Source organism: Mya arenaria, chromosome 16 (genome assembly GCF_026914265.1).
Source record: "Mya arenaria isolate MELC-2E11 chromosome 16, ASM2691426v1".
In the NCBI taxonomy this organism is placed as follows: Eukaryota; Metazoa; Mollusca; class Bivalvia; order Myida; family Myidae; genus Mya; species Mya arenaria.
Window position 1 is genome coordinate 35,893,860 of NC_069137.1, and position 21,467 is coordinate 35,915,326.

Here is a 21,467-nt window from a genome sequence, read left to right on the forward strand (position 1 = left end):
CGTGTAATGGCTTAATATCTTGGAAATTCTAATATAATAAAACGTCTGGAGTCAGTAATAAAGAATTTGAGGACTTAGATTGTATACCTTGATGCATGATTAAATTGTGAAATTGATCTCGAAGAATTCAGATTTAAAAATTCAGTAACTGCATGCAAACATTTGAATTATTCCTGACAGAGATGGAATTATAGAAGTTGTCCTCTTTTCATGAATAATGTTCCTACAGCACTTTAGGAATTAAATAATTCTTAGCCATCTGCACAATTTTAAGTTAAATTAACTGTTTTCTCAATACCACAGCGATCAAGTATGTACAAGGGAAGCACTAATGTAAACCTGCCCTGCTTGGTGTCAAGGTAAAATAGTCCTGCAATGCAGAAAACCTACGCAGAAAAAATAGTGCAAAAAAATAGATCAGACAAACGTTGGTAAAGGGATACTCGTATTTAAAATCAATATAACAACCATAAATTTTGGGTTATAAATTTTTAACTACTTACAAAATAATGCATTTATGGAACATAATGATTATTGATTACAAGATTGTAACCATGTATTTAATAGCTGAAAACGCACAAATATTAAATTAACTGGTGGATCCTAAAAGATTAACGGCGATCAACAATTCTCATAAGGTAAAAATATTGTGTTTTCTGCACCTTTCTTTCAAATTAAACATGCTGTATCATTCATAAGATCCAATGTTTTCGATATTTGATCATCCTTTTAGGTAAGTTAAAGCAACTGTATTAATTGTGGTACGCAGCTTATTTAGAAGTAAGAGTGCATCTTAAACAAATAAAATATAAGCTACTGGTGATGTTCAGGACCCTTACCCCGATACTGTATGGTTTAGGCTACATTGTGTATTTGCGAGTATGACCCATACTCTTTTAATTGGGAATTTTGCATGTTAGAAGTTCAAAAAAAAAGTCAAGAAATTTCACCGAATTTAGGCGTAAAGGATTATTACAGTGATTATTTAATCAACAATTGCTATTTATGAGCTGGCTTTGGGAGAAAATTCCTTTTTTTTTTTCAAAATATTTATTGGGAGTTTTTAAATTCAAATTGGGAAAAAAATACACTTTCTGGCATTCGGGGAATATAACAGAATATGGGCTTGAAAACAGATGGATAAAACATTGAGATATAAAACAAAAATGCATTTGACATCTTCATGTACAAAATAAGTGTCTTGTCTAAATTCGAAACCCACTGGGTGTAATTTAACATCATTCAGGTGTCAAATGAACCATAATATCTTTTTCCCTGAACACTTTTATTTCATTGTAAACGGTTCACTCATAACAAAATACTCTCAATGGGATTTTCGGAGAGAAATATCGAACACCATTTTCTGGAGGAGAATTTTTCAGAAACATTGCATTATTTGGAAAAGAAATTGTTTAGAATCGTTACACATGACAGAAAAGGTTGACAGAGGCAAATATTCCTAGAATTTGGCATTTATGTACAATGCCTGTGCAATATTTACCAGTCGCAATAATTGCAAAGAAAATCATCTATTTCTGTCTTTATGTTTGCACTCATAGCCTAAATAGCGGTTTTGGGGAGATTCGCAGGAAATTGGATCATATTTTAGCATTAGGGTTTTAGGCAAATCTGGAAGATGAATCTGTTTATGGTGAAATTTTGGGAGATTGACGTCTGATTGTATTAATAGAATTTTGCTGTAAAAAAAGTGGAAGGGATGGACTGTACTAACCCAGCTTGAATGTTAGCCTTTGCACGGTTGTATAGGAGAAAACAAGTTAAAAACATAAGCGGCCGTCTTCTGGGAATATTGTCATACATTCATTTAAAAAAATAATTCTTCAAATGGATTAAATGGTATAATTATACTGCAAGATAGATATGTCTGGGAGCTATATATTATGAGTGTTTGTTGCCTGTAGTGTCCAATCATATGATGTTGCATGCAGCACCAAAGGCATTGCACGTAGGTAAGTTGGTCAGCATAGCAGGACTTCCATTAAGAATTTGAAACTGGAAGAATAAACATCCTGTCCATCAATTTAGGAAGTTTTTCACTAAAATTTTGAAGTTTAAGACTCCCGAATACAATATCTTTTTCCACTATTTTTCAACTAGTATATCAAAATATCAATTATTTGCAACTTCAACATGCCTAAGTCACAGACTTATATTATAATAATGTTTTTACTTAAAAAGTCATTTGAAATTGTGACCATAAAAGTAATATTGACCCAAGGTTTTGATATTATGAACTTCCAAGCTTTCATCTTTGGAAGTTTTCTTCAAAATGATGGAAGTTTTGGTACTTCCAAGGAGACAAATTAGGAAGTTTTAACCCATTTCTAGGCAGTAATATACTTCCAAACTTCCTTTAACGAAAGCCCTGCAGCATAGGCTGTTGAACACCTGCCATTTGTCTTATTTCACTGAAGGTCATAAGAGTGATGGCCCTTTATTTAGTAAAACATGGCTGGAAAAATCTGATATCGCGTGTAGCTCCAAAAAGGTTTGTACACAATCGGGGTAAAAAGAGTTATGACCCTTGACATTGTAAAAAAGAGGTATGAAAATCTTCGTTGCATATACATGTAGCACTAAAAGTATTTTACAAACACTCATGAAACTTCACTGGTATGTTAATCAATGAAACTTCACTGGTATGTTAATCAGCATCAGCTGTTGTGCACCTACCATTTCTGACACATTTCAATCAGGCTCAAAAGAGTTATGGCCCTTGACTTAGTAAACAGTGGTAAGAAAAACCTTTGTCGCATAAAGCGACAAAAGTATTTCACAAACACTCATGAAACTTCACTGGTATGGTTGTCAGCATAGGCTGTTGTGCACCTGCGATTTCTGTCACATTTCAATCGGGATAAAAAGAGTTATGGCCCTCGACTTAGTAAAAAGTGGTATAAAAAACCTTTGTCGCATATAGCACCAAAAGTATTTCACAAACACTCATGAAACTTCACTGGTATGTTAACCAGCATGGGCTGTTGTGCACCTGCCATTTCTGTCAAATTTCAATTGGGCTAAACAGAGTTAAGGCCCTTGACTTAGTAAAAGTGGTATGAATAACCTTTTCTGCGTATCACTCCAGAAGTGTTAGCACTGATGAAACTTCAGTGCTATGTTTGTCAGCAAGGGCTGTACCTGCCAATTCTGTCTGATATTTCAATTGGGCTAAAAAGAGTCCCTTGACTATAAGTTAAAATTAGTAAGAAAAACCTTTGTTGCATTTAGCCCCTAAAATATTGCAAAAACACGAAAGATTATGTATTTTGAAAATAAAACACAAAGTGCTGTAACCATGAAGATGGCGGTGATGGGGTATTGCATTAAAAGATATAAAAAGAAAAATATTTTTTCAGCACATGAGGAAAACCATGAAAAAATGTATGCTATTTTTGGTAGTATCGTTGAAGACGTCATGTAAAAGTTATGTGTAAATGAAAACATTTGGCTTCTGTTATAATAATTGATATTCAGCATTTTATAGTAATTGATATGTGTATAGGGCATTCGGTAGGGATCGAATGTGCCGATGTTCAGAAATGCATCGCATATTGCTGCACAATTGTAGCAGCAAGCAATATCATGTTCGCACATTTTCTGCTGTGGAACAACTATTGTCTAGATGTCATTTGTTAACATAAAAAAGAAAGAAAAATGATTAGAATTCTAGTATATTCCTTTACTGAAGCAGTTCCTTTCAATTTCTGCTTGTTTGTCATAATACCTAATTAAAGTGACACTCTTATTCAAAATCAGTACACAAACACATGTATAACAAACATATGTTTTGAATGATAACCCTTTAACTGCTTACTTAATAATGCCGTTTATGGAATATATTAATTATTGATAACAAGATTGTAACCATGTATTTAATAGCTAAATATTCACAAATATTAAATGATTGGCGAGTGCTAAAGGATTTACTGTGATCAACTATTGTTACATAAGGTAGAAATACCATGTTTTCTGCACCTTTTTTCAAATTTAACTCTGTATCTTTCATAAGAACTATTGTTTTCGACATTTATTCACCCTTTTTGGTATATTAAAACAATGTTATGAATTGTGGCAAATCATATTTGGGAGTAAGAGTGCACCTTTAACGTGAAGTTGATCAACATTATTCACAATGTAGTTGCACATTACTATATACAAATCTGAACATGGCACCTTTTGAATTCATCCTGCAAAATGGACTGTTATAAATATAATACTGTCAATAACAGATGTGACCTGCACTTTAGTTGCTTTTCATACTTCCATAATCATTTGCACACAGTGAGTCATGCGATAATTCTCCTTTTATTTGCATACATATTGAGTCATTGAACATTCTTGGCATTTTAGTATTTCGACATCTGGATAGGAAGCATACATGTTGCTGCTGTTATAATCATCATCAGTTGCTTCATCAATGTTGTTGTAGTCATCATCATCACCAGCATCAGAATCATCACCACCATCAGCAGCAGAAGAAGGAGCAGCAGCAGCAGCAGCAACAGAACTAGAGCAACATCTTAAATCATCATCATCAAAAACAACAACAATACCACCACCACAAGCAGCAGCAACATTATCATCTATAACATCATCATCATCATCATTATCATCATCATCATCATCTCAACAACAACATCAACTCCACCACACCATACGTGGCAGCAACATCATCATCATCAACAACAACATAAACATTAGCATCATCATCATCATCATCAGCAGCAGAAGCAGCACCATCAACAGTATCATCACCATCAATTATTTTGTCTTTGATAACATACATGTATAACTGTAATGCAGCCTGAAATTTATAAATACCTATATCATGAACTTCATGTGAGGTCGAGTTTGAATGCACTCAAGTGACCTTTGTTATCATAAATGTCGTTACAAGTGTATTAATTTATCTGTGTGTATGTCAGTGTCAGTGACAGTATGAGGTTATCAGTAGATGTTTATTTTGGGGGGCTGCAAACTTTTGCAACATTTAAAGTTTAAAGTACATTTTGATACATTTTGAAGTGTCTGCAGCTTATCGGCATTATAAGGATGAATTAACTGCTTTTAATGAGATACAGTAAGTTTTATTGTTGTTTTCTATGTGGTATTTGGTATTGTTAGGAACATCAAAATTCATTTGGTTTTTGACTTATAACTTGCAGATGATATGTTTAGCTGATAAGCATTGTGGGGTGGGTCAGAATATGATAACACTTGTTTCAATGCCTTTTTTCATTCATAAAATTGGCAACAGTTTAAAGGGAGAAAGAATGGGCTTTACTATGTTGATATTATGCAAGTGTGACATTCAATATTGAAGCTGCGTGAAACTCCCCTTTTTTGTACACAGAAGTCAGGGGGCTTTTTTAAGGAATATTCTCGACCAAAGAGGGTTATTCATGGTTCGCAGAAGATATAAATAATGTGCACTATTTGGTATATGCAGACATGCATAAAAGGGTTAAATTATGTTTGTAACTTGAGTTTTAGCTGAAAATGAACAAGTAATTTATACACAAACAGGGAGTTGGGTTGCAGAATTTGAACGAGCCCAAAATGAATTTTACTCTTAAATTTTAAATCAGGCCTATAAAGATCAAAATGGTATCTACTTTAATTATTGCTTGAAAAGTAACCTATGATAAGGACATGCAAATGTGGAACTGTTTTCCCATTCATCATGAAATCTGTGGCTCTGAGAAGATTGATTTTGTGCATTGACGGCAAGCTGCCGATAGAAAACGTAATTAGCTATTGAGTCTACACTATAGATGGAACGTATTTGTCTCGGAAATTGTTTTGTCATCCGACCATTACTGAAGCAGTTTATACAGCAAATAATGATTGAATTATCTTGTCAGTATTTCAAAAGAAAAAAGATGAGATATTTTCATAGCCTTGACGTGTTCAGTGTGTCGGCATTGACACAGAAATGTTTCTTTGGTCATAACTGAAAACCACATATGATATTCGCATGCAACTCTGTCAATGTGCTGAGAGAGACAATTACTACACTAGTTTATAGCAAGCTGGCTTATGGAATAATTGAGATACAACCCCTTTATGGAATGAAAACAACCAGATGAGCATTGTCATCACTAGGGGTGTGTGATGACTTTTAAAATATTCCATTGGCTAAGAAATACACAAAAATGTGGCAACGATGGAAAATAACGAATAATAAAGTGCTCTTTGATTTCAATGTCACCATGACAGCATGATTTTTGTGCGATTGTAGCATTCATGTGATCAAAAGCCTTTGAGTAAACTTCTTGGGCTTTTTTTTCCTGATTTCAGTGTCACCATGAAGCTTGATTTTGTGGGATCATGCAGCGTTTGTCTGACTGAAAGCCTTTGAGTAACTGGGACTTTCTGACTCCGATTTTATTGTCACCATGAAACATGATTTTGTGGGATCATGCAGCTGTCTTGTGATTAAAAGCCTTTGAGTAACTTGGACTTCCTGTCTCAGATTTCAGTGTCACTTCAAAGCTTGGTTTTGCTGGGACAAAACTTCTGACTGACACATACAGACTTCTTGTTTCTTATTTCAGAGTCACAGTAAAGCTTGATTTTGTGGGATCCTGCAGTACTCTGGTGGCTGAAGAGCTCTTGGATGATCCAGACTTCCTCTTGGATAAAATTGTTGCTGAGCTTCTCTATGGTAATAATTTGCTTACAAGACAGTGGTTTATTTTTTGCTTAATAAAGGTAGTGGGATTGACATACATGTATATAGTTAGCCGTGGACATGTATATAGTAAGCCTTGGACATGTATATAGTAAGCCTTGGACATGTATATAGTAAGCTGTGGACATGTATATAGTAAGCCGTGGACATGTATATAGTAAGCCGTGGACATGTATATAGTAAGTCTTGGACATGTATATAGTAAGCCGTGGACATGTATATAGTAAGCCTTGGACATGTATATAGTAAGCTGTGGACATGTATATAGTAAGCCGTGGACATGTATATAGTAAGCCTTGGACATGTATATAGTAAGCCGTGGACATGTATATAGTAAGTCGTGGACATGTATAAAGTAAGCCTTGGACATGTATATAGTAAGCCGTGGACATGTATATAGTAAGCCTTGGACATGTTTATAGTAAGCCTTGGACATGTATATAGTAAGTCGTGGACATGTATATAGTAAGCCTTGGACATGTATATAGTAAGCCTTGGACATGTATATAGTAAGCCTTGGACATGTATAAAGTAAGCCGTGGACATGTATAAAGTAAGCCTTGGACATGTATATAGTAAGTCTTGGACATGTATATAGTAAGCCTTGGGCATGTATAAAGTAAGTCTTGGACATGTATAAAGTAAGTCTTGGACATGTGTATAGTAAGTCTTGGACATGTATAAAGTAAGTCTTGGACATGTGTATTCTAGGTTTGGACATGTTCTGGGAATTATATACATGTATATACTTTGTCTTGGACATGGGTATACTAAGCCTTGGATGTGTGCATACTGAGCCATAGTCATGTATAAAGTAAATTACTCTATATAAATATATTTGTATACTATGATTTGGACATGTATGTACTAAGTCTTTGACATGTGTATACCAAGTCTTGGACATGTACATACTCACTAAAGCTTTTGTGTCAGTTTAGGTAGCTGAGTATTTGCCATCAATGGAAAACTCCTTGAGATATTCACATGAAACTTACTATACAATTTCAAAGAAGAGTGGGTATATTGATTTGCACATGTCGGTAGGTCGGTCGGTCCGTGGGTCAGTCAGAAGGACCGTCAGTAAACCAAAGCTTTGTCAGAGTGATAAATCGACAATACCTGGACCTATGGTCATCAAACTTGACATAAAGGTTGGGCCTGACCAGTGAAGGTTGTCCAAGCTAGTTCGAGTGATAATACAACAATGCATGGACCTATTGTCATCAAACTTGACATGGAGGCTTGTCCTGACCAGTAGATAACGCCTGTTGATTACAGGGTCATCAGGTCAAAGGTCAAGGTCAGGGTGATCTTGAATGCTTATTAAAGGTTGTCCGAGTGATCAATCGACAAACCTGCACCCATGGCCCTCAAACTTGACTTGGTGGTAGGGCCTGAACAGCAGATGACCCTATTGATTTTAGGGGTCATGGGTCAAAGGTCAAGGTCACAGTGACATTGAACGCAAACTCGACAATTCCTGGACCTGGAACTTGATGTGAAGGTTGTCACCAGTAGATGACCTCTATTGTTTCTTTGAGTCAAAGTCACAATGACCTTGAATGTGAAAAGGTTGTCCCAGTGATAACTAGGTAATGCTTGCACCTCTAGCCCTAAAACTTAACTTGTAGGTTTGGCCTGATAAGTAGATGATCCCTCTTGATTTAAGGGGTCATCAGGTCAAAGGTCAAGGTTACAGTGACCTTGAAAGCAAAAAGCTTGTCTGTGTGATAACTCAGCAACACCTGCACCCATGGCCCTCAAACTTGACATTTAGGTTGAGGGTGACCAGTGGATGACCCCTATGGATTTTGAGGTCATAGTGTCACCAGTCAAGGTCACAACTCATATAGGTCATTAAAATTCATGTCATATTTACTTATTCCCTTCTACTTAGAGGGTACATGTTTTATAATCTGCAAATATCAATCTGAACATGATTAAAAACTGTACCTACTATCCTCACACTTTGAATGGTCATAATTTTAAAACTGCCTCAAAGGCAATATCAATGACAAATCAGCTGTCATTTCAGTCCATGCATACTTCATTTACTTGTCCAAATATTCCTGACAACATGGCACTCAGGCATTATGTTAGACAAACATCTCTTGTTGTTCGAAGTTAAAATATACACATGTTCGAGAGTTCTTTCAGTTGCTTCTTTTTCTTCAGGGACAATCTTGGTTGATACTATAAATAGATCACCGCAGGCAGGGAAGGTAACTCCGCGAGATGAGGCTGCACTGGGGAGATTACTTCCCTTCATTCCTGATATAAAGGGAGGCAACTTGTTTAAACAACTGCAGGCTGCAAAATTTGACATCAGCGGTAATAATTTTATAACAGTGTTGGATTTTTAATTTGTTTATACTTTTTTAGCAAGATATTATCATAGTCTTAGCATAATACTTCTGACGGTATCGTGCAATATCATTCCTTTAAAATGTTGCCATTACTCAAAACTGGTTTAAAAAAATATAATACAAGAACAAAATCGATACATTTGATGTTTTGAATTGGTAATTAAATCCCTAATCTAATGACATGAGTACCAGATATCAAAATTTCACCTAAGTGTCTGCTACAGCGCTAAAATGAATATTTAAAGTATAAAACAAAAATGTCATGAAATACTATTCAAAGAATTGTAATTCAGAATTAGTTTTACTAACTAGATGTATAGGATCTAACATGAAATGCCATTTAATAAAAAAAAAAAAAATGACGAGTTCAGGAGATGTTATGAAGAAAACCTTTTTAATTATTCCGTAACAAGTTTTGTACCATTTTGAGAGAAATGGCAGCGAATTAAAGATTATTTCTATCACATGACACATTTGTTGCCCAAAATGAAAAAGGATATGTTTTTCCGAAGAACGGTTTGACGCTAAATTTGAAGTAGGAAGTTAAATCAATGTCAAGTTATATAACACTAGCGTTGTTTTAAGAAAATATGTGATGGTCGTATTTCACTGGAAACATTGAACAACGTCAATTGATAAACGTGTATGAGACATTTCCCTGATGATTTTAAGACAGATTGACGGGCAGTGTACATTAGATAGATGGAAATTATACAGTGGAATTATTTTTTTCGTGGAGAAAAAATCTTTATGAGAAACACTGACAGAAAGGCATTCAAAAAATACTTCTGGTTTGGGTTTGCCGACCCTACCTACGAAAAAGGCGCTTATAACGGTTTTTATAGTCCTTTCTAAAATAACAAATTTTGAAAAAATAATTGTGTGGTTCTATTTGTATTTAAAGCTGCACTCTCACAGATTGAACGTTTTGACAACTTTGTTATTTTTTGTCTTGAAACGAGCCAATTTTTGCAAAAATCCACAGAAACCAGTTATATAAGAAAGATCAGATCACAGATTTTTATATTTAAGTACAAAAATGATGTTTTTTGCATTTTTCTTATACTGTTAGTAACGTTTTAAGGCATAAAACATTAATTTTGTACGGAAATATCAGTACCTACATTCTGATTTTTTGTCAGCAATCTTACATCATTGGTTTGCAGATATTTACGCTAACAATTTGCTCTTTCCAAGACAAAAAATAAAAAAATTGTTAAAATGGTCCAATCTGTGAGAGTGCAGCATAAAAAAGCTTTTACTGAAAATTACTTTTTTACGCCATTTCCCAATGCTGAAAATAACTGTCTATCATGAAGCCTAATAAAAAGAAAATCCTACTTACCGTAGGCTACCGTATTTTCTCGACTATAAGGCGATTCGCTTATAAGACGGCCCCCTAACTTTGCCCATGAAATCTGGTGCTTTTTGTTTCGACTCGCTTATAAGACGGGGTCAATTTTTAAGCAAATCTAAAATGCTAAAATTCTTCCTAATGTGTAAAAATGTTCAAGCTCAACGGACAATTATCGACTTTCGCGGTAACTGTTTTTGTTTTACTCAAAGAAAATGGCGTTCAACTGTGAGCTCTCTATTTGGAGGTAGGTTAAAAATGAGTACATAATTAAGTTTGCTGGACAGGTCGTTACTTATCGAAATTGTAATCATTAATCAATAACAACATATGTTTGTTTTAGTTTATTTTTTTTATTGAAGACAACAATGAAGTTCTTCGGCAAAATAAATGGCTTCAATAACATAACTGCGAAAAGCCGAGGCATGAATAGGTGTTTGTTTAGCAATAATGCTTTAGGCAATATTGTCCCTTGATTGGCGACGAACATAAAGGATTCATATTCGCATTGTCATTTGTTTGCTTAATCAAATTGACAGTTAGGTACCTACATCATATTAAGATTCCAATTGATTGATTTGATATATCTGTCAAACTTATTATACTGAAACGCGCCATGAGAAAAAATGCAGATATAACGGTACACTGTGTGACGTCAGAGCACGCGCGGTGAAGAGATTTCGTGTTGTTGTTTACTTAATTGCCCCATACTTATTATCAGCAGACGATATACTGGATAGACGAATACCCCATGTAAAATTTTACTGATTTTTACTTGAATCTTTTTTTAATATTTTATCGACTCGCTTATAAGACGGGTCCCCTACTTTGGGGGTAAAAATCGGGACCCAATTTGCCCGTCTTATAGTCGAGAAAATACGGTACCTGTTTTTGGAGAAGATATAACCTTATCCACACAATTATTTGTTTTGCCTTTACTCCTTACATTGAAAACCCGGGGCCATTACCATAAGTCTCCTGAGACCTCATGTTTTATATCTAAATATTTTATCACCATATTATAAGCGTCTTTGGTCGGCCATTTTTGCAGAAATCCATTAATAATATTATTTATGCCTAGGAATAAATTCCTTCCAAAACAGACAAAGACCAGGCAATGATATTTCTTCCACAACTTTTCTTCTTAATATTTTTTTCTATTTTTTAACTTAATTAATAACATTTCTGTAAAATAATTACCTTCATCAATTAAAACAAATCCAGTTTGCTAAGGAGCATTAGGGTGGTTTGTCCCAGCCCAAAACTGCATAAATAACACCAGAATGCACAATTGAAGACAAAAATAAGCCGACATTTCCTTGGTCCCCCAATTCCGCGTTTGCAGTTAAACTGTTCAATTTTAGGCAGAGGGGGGTGCATAGCTCTTCTTTTAAACCCTCTTAAAGTGCACCCGCTCTGTCACGGATCCTCACATGGTAAAATTACGCTATCAAATTATTATTTTTTCACTAATAGTTTTGTGATATTTTGATACCAAATTAAGCCTCGTGAAAAGCAAGATGATTGACCCAGCTATTATTGCTGATAAAAAGTATTGCAATTACATATAAAATAGAAGATTATATTAGTATCTTCCGTATCTTCCATGGCAGAGAGTGTAAGATAGGCTGTCCCAACCCGTGTGTTACTAAGGGTGTTTTGCGGAAACAAGGTTTACAGAGTTTATATAGAACACCTTGCAAAAGGCCTGAACCTATGATACACCAGCGGCCATGGTAGATGTTGTCCCGCCTCAGTTAAACAAAATATAGTGCAATGTATTTTAATTTTATGAATTTCATACGAGTACTTTTTTAACCTTGCCTTGGGTGAACAAGATCAGGATTTCCAGCATGGCCAAATATTTGGATATGCTTTTCTGAAGTTGGAGAAAAAGAGCATTCTAGGACAAATTAATATATTTTATAGAAAATTCAGAGACAGCGATAACTTATTTTTAATTGAAGAGCTATTTTGTGTGTATGAATTTCTTTGCTTTTCCCAATTGTTTTTCTGTGGCCAAATTTTTATTAAATAATAGACGCTGGCATGGGTGATTTCTGATAGTGGCGGAAATGGCAGGCACAACAATCTGAAAATTATATTTCACTCTTCTCAGTTTCAGAAATGGCAGGCACAACAATCTGAAAATTATATTTCACTGTTCTCAGTTTCGGAAATGGCAGGCACAACAATCTGAAAATTATATTTCACTTTTCTCAGTTTCGGAAATGGCAGGCACAACAATCTGAAAATTATATTTCACTCTTCTCAGTTTCGGAAATGGCAGGCACAACAATCTGAAAATTATATTTCACTCTTCTCAGTTTCAGAAATGGCAGGCACAATAATCTGAAAATTATGTTTCACTGTTCTCAGTTTCAGAAATGGCAGGCACAACAATCTGAAAATTATATTTCACTGTTCTTAGTTTTAGAAATGGCAGGCACAACAATCTGAAAATTATATTTCACTCTTCTCAGTTTCAGAAATGGCAGGCACAACAATCTGAAAATTATATTTCACTCTTCTCAGTTTCAGAAATGGCAGGCACAACAATCTGAAAATTATATTTCACTCTTCTCAGTTTCGGAAATGGCAGGCACAACAATCTGAAAATTATATTTCACTGTTCTTAGTTTCGGAAATGGCAGGCACAACAATCTGAAAATTATATTTCACTGTTCTCAGTTTCAGAAATGTCAGGCACAACAATCTGAAAATTATATTTCACTGTTCTCAGTTTCAGAAATGGCTGGCACAACAATCTGAAAATTATATTTCACTGTTCTCAGTTTCTGAAATGGCAGGCACAACAATCTGAAAATTATATTTCACTGTTCTTAGTTTCGGAAATGGCAGGCACAACAATCTGAAAATTATATTTCACTGTTCTCAGTTTCGGAAATGGCAGGCACAACAATCTGAAAATTATATTTCACTGTTCTCAATTTCAGAAATGGCAGGCACAACAATCCGAAAATTATATTTCACTCTTCTCAGTTTCAGAAATGGCAGGCACAACAATCTGAAAATTATATTTCACTGTTCTGAGTTTCGGAAATGGCAGGCACAACAATCTGAAAATTATATTTCACTGTTCTTAGTTTCAGAAATGGCAGGCACAACAATCTGAAAATTATATTTCACTGTTCTCAATTTCAGAAATGGCAGGCACAACAATCCGAAAATTATATTTCACTCTTCTCAGTTTCAGAAATGGCAGGCACAACAATCCGAAAATTATATTTCGCTGTTCTCAGTTTCGGAAATGGCAGGCACAACAATCTGAAAATTATATTTCACTGTTCTCAATTTCAGAAATGGCAGGCACAACAATCCGAAAATTATATTTCACTGTTCTCAGTTTCAGAAATGGCAGGCACAACAATCCGAAAATTATATTTCACTGTTCTCAGTTTCAGAAATGGCAGGCACAACAATCTGAAAATTATATTTCACTGTTCTCAGTTTTGGAAAATCCATTTTATCTTCCTCTGATCTCATCCTCTACGACTCTTGAAAACCTTAATGGTTCGGAGGACTTATTGGATTCTTATTGAATTCTGCTTGACATCATTGCTGGTGGGAATTAAAGAAGATTGGTGGTTTGGTTTATTAGAGAGACAGTTCAAAGGGATCGGAAACTGCGACTTTTATTTTTCTTAAAAAGTAGAGTTTATTGACACGAATACGTCAAAAACTATTTTGAAAGTAAAGTCTTTCGTGGTAAACACAGAATACTTCCGAACTGTGGAAATAACAGTACCTGTTGGACCAATTAAACTCTTAATGGAGAGGGATCTCAAAGGGATTGGTTCATGTTTTTTTTACCAAAAATTAGTTTTCCCGATTATGCATCTGAAAACAATTATTTTATCGTTATTTTACTCTTTGATATCAAAATTGCAGATTTTTTTATAGTATAGAAAAGTATCTTGTTTTTAGCTCAGTGCAAACCCATGCTGGTAAAGTAAAGATTTTTTTTTGAAAACCGATGCCTTTACCACTAGACCATCTGATGACTAATACAAAAGTGAAGGATATTTTAACCTTTTAACAATACATAAATAACATCAGGTGTTCATGTCAATCAACAAATCACGCAACAACAAAGCCGTAATTAAGAGACCATTTAGTGTTTTAAACGCTTATGAAAGTTGTGGTTTTTAAAGATGATATTTGAGCAAATATCCGCATTTTCTAAATAGATCAAGCTTTTGGTATCATAGTTTAAACAAGATACCATGGTTTTCCACACTTGATTTTGTCATACAAAAAAAGACTGCATTTAACAAAAACATGAGCACTTCCCTTTAATATGTACATGTAAGAGCTACACTCCGCCACAAAAAAAGACTGCATTTAACAAAAACATGAGCACTTCCCTTTAATATGTACATGTAAGAGCTACACTCCGCCAGCTGTATATATTTTTTATTTTAGTATTTTATAAACATGAATTTCGTCTGCGGTTTTCGGGCCTTATTCAATCAACTTCTGAGATCAAAATGGATGAATTTAGTTAATGAACTTTAAGCCAGTATTAAAAATACCATTTGTGCCATATGAAGAATGTTTGTGATCTGATTATATAAAAGCAACACTCCGCCAACACAATGTTATTCTGGCTTAAGTCATATCTGTTTTTGATTTTTTTTTGTCAACAGCCTTAAATCTGCACTTCTGGAATGACAAAGATTTTTCTTTATTCAATTAGTCACTCTTTAAGTGCAAAATGATTTTTCTTCTTGATCCTTGAAAAAATGTGTTCCGCAGTAAATCATCATTGCGTGCAGACCTATCCCATGCACTTTAACACTAAAACATTTTAGCCCCCGAGAATTGATTCTTTACAGTTGTCGCACAATTCTTGATTTTTTCTGTTTGATAACATTATATTAATTTTCTTTTAGGCAACGTTTGCAGAACTGCAACTTATAAGATTTAAATCTTTGTAAGAAGATTTTAATTCATAAAACCTGACTGAAATTTCCTTTATACAGATACAGCTGAATGTAATCTTATTAAATGTTCCCTGTATCTTAAGATACAAATGTTTTTTTTATGTAAGATTCAAAACTGAGGTATTGTCATAGTCTGAAGGTGTCGTTGTCATTGGCGATGAGGTTGGCGTTGTTTTGGCAAAACATTTTTTCCAAGTCCATGTCAATAACTCAAAATCCTATTGAAATATTGAAATGAAACTTAGAACACATGTTGCCTGAGTGACACTATTCATGTGTTTATCAATACACATGAGCATAACAAAAGCCATTACTCTACTCTGGTCATTTTTTGACTGGAAAACACACAGACAAGTGTTTGGAGTTCTATCCACAGCGTTATGATTTTGCTTTGAGTCCAACTTGCTATATGCTTGAAATTTAAACTTTTCGTTTTTATAATATAATCTTTGTTATATGTACATACGTATGGAACATGATATTTATCAATGAAAATACATGAAATATATACTAGAGTCAAAATTGTTGCATTACTCTAGTAAAAGGATTTTGAGTTATCCCCCTTAGTCTACTGAGAAAAACTTGTTGGCTTCTACTGCAATTCTTTTGATGAAAGATCTTTCACATACACACCATATCACCCAGCGAGAGGAAAAATCCCGCAGAATTTTGATCCATCCTCTGGTCTCCCGGACAAATTAAAAATAAAAATTCATTTTAATACGCAAATTTTATCAGTGCTAATTTTATCAGCATGTTTACAGTAAAACTGCCCTCTATCCCTGCTGTGCAGCTAATTGGATTATCAACTGATGGTGTGTATGAACAACACTAAATCAATCAGCAAGGCACATGTGTTGCATTGTTTTGATGAAAACTGACAGAAATCGCGTAACAAATGTCAAGTAGACTGGTCAGATGAAAGGTGGATTTTCAATGGTTGAACTATTTATTTGTACCAATCCTTTACTTTGACACTTTTGGAAAAGATTTCTTTCTTCTTCAAATAATGATCAGATCATTAATACGAGATTGATTTTTATCAATCGAATTGCAGTAATCAAATGTTTTACAATTAAAAAACTTGTCAGCGAAAAAAAATTATGTTTAAATTTATTTCTATTTATGTTTGGGTTTTGTTCACGGAAATGTGAATCCGGTTACCAATACATTGAAAAAAATTAAATTACGCTTTTAGCAGGAATTCGAAAATAACTGTCAATTTAAAGTATCACTGTGCCATAAATACATCGTTAATATCAACCGAGGAATACTAAGATAAATTGCAGAATGACGCTTCATTATTTGCAGACCTTGAAATCATATAAGGCAGAAGAGTGTTAATTATTTATAGAGCTTTAAAGCATATGACAGACATTCTCTGATCAAATGAATTTTAGCAGGCCACATTTATAAATAGTTTGTTTGACGTTTCCCTGGTACCCACGTTCATAGGCGTTGGTAGGGAGGTTGTTGTTTTTCACTTACTAAGTACCTCTTAATTCTGTAGTATTTTTTAAAATAAATTATGACCACCAGAGAGGCTCAAATCTTTCGGGTTTTGACTTAAAAATGTGGGTAATAATCAGGCCCCAAATTTACAAAGCCTAATATAATAGGATTAAGCTTCAAGCTATTTAATTTTTTTCTGGTCAACTTAACATTTCTTAAGAGTTATTTTACTTTAAAATAAAATTATCTTTATGATCATCAGGATAAACTCATCCTGGTCTAGAAAAAAAAAAGGTTAAGAAAAGATTAATTTGGCTTAATGAAATGCGCTTAAGAACTTTTGTGAAATTAGGGCAAGAGAAATGCTAAACAGTTAATTTATTTATTTTGTCCTCATTAATGAAATAAGTTGATGAATGTTGTTCATAGAATGTTATAGCTCATGATGTGATGAGTAATTAGGCGATTGAACGCCCAGCAACCCAATCCTCAATTAACTACACTACTTTTGTCTGCGTACCCTTTTAGACACTTAAAAACAATTCACACTGCAGATACACTAAGAATAAACATCTCATAAATAGTTAAAACAAGTTTGGTTTTTTAAAGCACCGCTAAGTTGTCTGAAAGAAAAACATAAACAGTTTGGATTTTTTTTTTAATGGCTTGTCAAAGGCAAATGATGAAATACTGTCTCTGTTTGTGTGAGCCAATGCAGTTATAAAGACAGGGGTTATCTATGGAGAAGAAACATCCCATTCCTCTGACAAGCAGCAGGCAACAAGGCTGACATGAAAACTCCTAAAAAGCACAAATATTAGGGACAAAAATTATGGAGACTGGCCCTGACCAGTAGATGACCCCTATTGATTTTTAGGCTTTCAAGTCAACGGTCAAGGTCACAGTGACCTTGAATGCAAAAAGCTTGTCCAATGCCTTGACCTATGTTCCTCAACCTTGACATGGAGACTGGCCCTGACCAGTAGATGACCCCTATTGATTTTTAGGCATTCAAGTCAACGGTCAAGGTCACAGTGACCTTGAATGCAAAAAGCTTGTCCAATGCCTTGACCTATGTTCCTCAACCTTGACATGGAGACTGGGCCTGACCAGTAGATGACCCCTATTGATTTTTAGGCATTCAAGTCAACGGTCAAGGTCACAGTGACCTTGAATGCAAAAAGCTTGTCCAATGCCTTGACCTATGTTCCTCAACCTTGACATGGAGACTGGGCCTGACCAGTAGATGACCCCTATTGATTTTTAGGCTTTCAAGTTAACGGTCAAGGTCACAGTGACCTTGAATGCAAAAAGCTTGTCCAATGCCTTGACCTATGTTCCTCAACCTTGACATGGAGACTGGCCCTGACCAGTAGATGACCCCTATTGATTTTTAGGCTTTCAAGTCAACGGTCAAGGTCACAGTGACCTTGAATGCAAAAAGCTTGTCCAATGCCTTGACCTATGTTCCTCAACCTTGACATGGAGACTGGGCCTGACTAGTAGAGGACACCTATTGATTTTGTGGTCTTCAGGTCAAAGGTCAAGGTCACACCTGAAATGTGCAAGCTTTTTCAAGTGTTAACTTGACAATCCTTGCACATATGGCCCTAAAACTTTAAATGAAGGTTGTGGGTGTGACTTAAGTAGATGACCCCTATTGATTTCGTGATTAACTGGTCAAAGTTCAAGGTCACAATGACCTTGAATGCTAAAAGCTTGTCCTAGTGATAACTTGACAATGCCTGCACCCATACCCCTCAAACCTAATATGAAGGTTGTGGTTAAGTGACCAGTAGATGACCACTATTGATTTTGAGGTATTCAGGTCAACAGTCAATGTCACAGTAAATGGTGAAAAGCTTGTCCTAGCTAGTTAATGCATAGACCTTAACTTAGATGTTGGGTGTGATCAGTAGATGACACCAATTGATTTTGTGGTTAGTAGGTCCAAAGGTCAAGGTCATATGGACATTGAATGCGGAAATCTTGTCCGAAAGTTAACTTTACAATCACTAGTACGTAAACTTGACATGGAGCCTGGGTGTGACCAGTAGATAACCTGTATTGATTTTGCGGTCATTAGGTCTAATGGTCAGGGTCATAATGACCTTAAATGTGAAAATCTTGTCCAAGTGGTAACTTGACAATGCATGCACTAACAGTCCTTAAACTTCATGCGGAGGTAGAGGGTAACCAGTAGATGACCACTATTGATTTTGATGTCTAAAAGTCAAATCAGCTGGCAAATCGGTCCATGCATATTTCATTCAATTGTCCAAATATTCCTGTTAAAAATTGTCATGGTCATTAAGTGTTTTTGCTACCATCATTTTCTTAACATATGATAACATATGACATAATGCACATGAAACTTGGTAAACATGTTCATCAAGGTTGATTTATTTTTTGTCCTTATAAAAATGCTCTTTTCCATTGATAGAAATGGAGAGGCATTGACATCTGCTTGTTGTAATCTTGTTTTAATGAAAACATATCTGAATAATTCAATAATTCACCAGGAGAAATATAGGATTATCTATTGTCTGTAATTCTCAAAGTGAATAATGTTATCCTGTTGTTGATGCTCAGTTTCATTGATCTTTACAAATCGATACTCAATATAAATGTCGTCCCGGATGTTATGCATAGGGAGACATATTGTTATAAACAGGGTTGTTTGTTCGTCTGTCACACATTCATATCGGCTCCATATATCCTAAACTCCTATAGGGATTTTCATGGAACTCTGATGAGTTAAATCGGCACCACATTGAGATGAATTGCAGAACCCACATTTCATCTGAGCTGGCTCAAGATCACGGTCACAGTCTAATGTCAAAGGTTCGAGCCAGACTAAGATGCCTTGTCTGCTTCATCTTAACCAAACGCTTGAAAGGATTTCATAAAACTTGGGCAAAATGTTCACCTCATTGAGTCAACATGCAGAACTCACATTCCATATTTTTACAACACTTGTTTCCAATGTCCCTCTCATCGACACAACATCCACAATCAGCTCTACCATCATCGATTTTCATAGAACAGAATGAGACAATTTAAGCATGGGGGCCCAGACATCTTTTTTTGTTTCCCAAAACAACCATTTAGCTGTAGTTTGTTTTATTTTCATGAGGAATTGATATTGTCTACTTTTAGCAGACAAATAAAAAAAAAATGAAATTAATTTCAAGACATTAATCTATTTGATAGCATCACTCAACAATTGCGAAAAAAGGACCTTGAAATATTTAAACAGTCTACTGTTAATGGATGCCATTAGTGTCTATCAGCTTCTAGATGTCTGTAAACAAAGATAAACTATTAAGAACAAGGGAGAGTAAAAATGAATTCAAACTACTTTTAGCTATTTATACTTCGTCAATTATTCATAGACATGATTTGAAGCGGTGCATGAGTGTGTGTTTGACTTGGTTGAAAGATATTTTGTTGAATCCAACAATTTTGGTGAACTACAATTTTGGTCGAAGAATTCTTTGTTGAGTCGAACAATTTTGGTGAAAGACAATTTTGGTCAATCGATACTTTATTGAATCTGACAATTTTGGTCAAAGACAATTTTGGTCATATTTAAGGATTTTGATCCAAGGATATCTCCCATGGCAGAGAGTGCATGATAGGTTCATCAAGGTTCATTGAGACCCGAGCGTAGGGTGTTTTGCGGAAACAAGGTTTACCAAGTTTCCGCAAAACAACCTGCGCGAGGGTTGGGATGAACCTATCTTACAGGAGCGGCTATGGTAGATGCTTTTCTCCTACCTCAGTTAAACAAAATTAAGTAAAAATGTATTTTTTGCTGGAATTCTTTTGTGCAAAGTAAAAATAAGTGCGTATGGATATGTGATAATTCGTGGTTGTCATGGATATGCGCGCAGTCAGATTCAGATTATGTTAATAGTCAAATTGGCATACATGCCATATTTTCTTGTGACCATTCAGGGGGATTTTTTCAGAAAGGCTGAAATTTAGGGGGATTTTGGTAGTATTCAGGGGGATTTTTACCTCCCGCCGGGAGACCGGGGGATGGATCGAAATTCCGGGGGATTTTTTCCTCCCGCCGGGAGACCGGGGATGGATCGAAATTCCGGGGGATTTTTACCTCCCGCTGGGAGACCGGGGGATGGATCGAAATTCCGGGGGATTTTTACCTCCCGCTGGGATACCGGGGGATGGATTGAAATTCCGGGGGATTTTTACCTCCCGCCGGGAGACCGGGGTATGGATCGGAATTCCGGGGGATTTTTACCTCCCGCCGGGAGCCCGGGGGTTAGATCGAAATTCCGGGGGATTTTTACCTCCCGCCGGGAGACCGGGGGATGGATCGGAATTCCGGGGGATATTTACCTCCCGCCGGGAGACCGGGGGATGGATCGGAATTCCGGGGGATTTTTACCTCCCGCCGGGAGACCGGGGGATGGATCGGAATTCCGGGGGATTTTTACCTGCCGCCGGGAGACCGGGGGATGGATCGGAATTCCAGGGGATTTTTACCTCCCGCCGGGAGACCGGGGGAATGGATCGAAATTCCAGGGGATTTTTACCTCCCGCCGGGAGACCGGGGGATGGATCGAAATTCCGGGGGATTTTTACCT

General features: G+C 35.7%; 1 protein-coding gene across 1 annotated transcript in view; it reads left to right on the top strand.

The window, feature by feature from the left end:
• Positions 1–21,467, top strand: part of LOC128221257 (uncharacterized) — a 130,944-nt gene that overhangs the window by 39,923 nt on the left and 69,554 nt on the right. The window contains exons 5-6 of the mRNA XM_052929797.1: positions 6,579–6,688; positions 8,891–9,046. Of these exons, the coding sequence (XP_052785757.1) occupies positions 6,579–6,688; positions 8,891–9,046 (266 nt within the window). The remainder of the gene's footprint in view (positions 1–6,578; positions 6,689–8,890; positions 9,047–21,467) is intronic.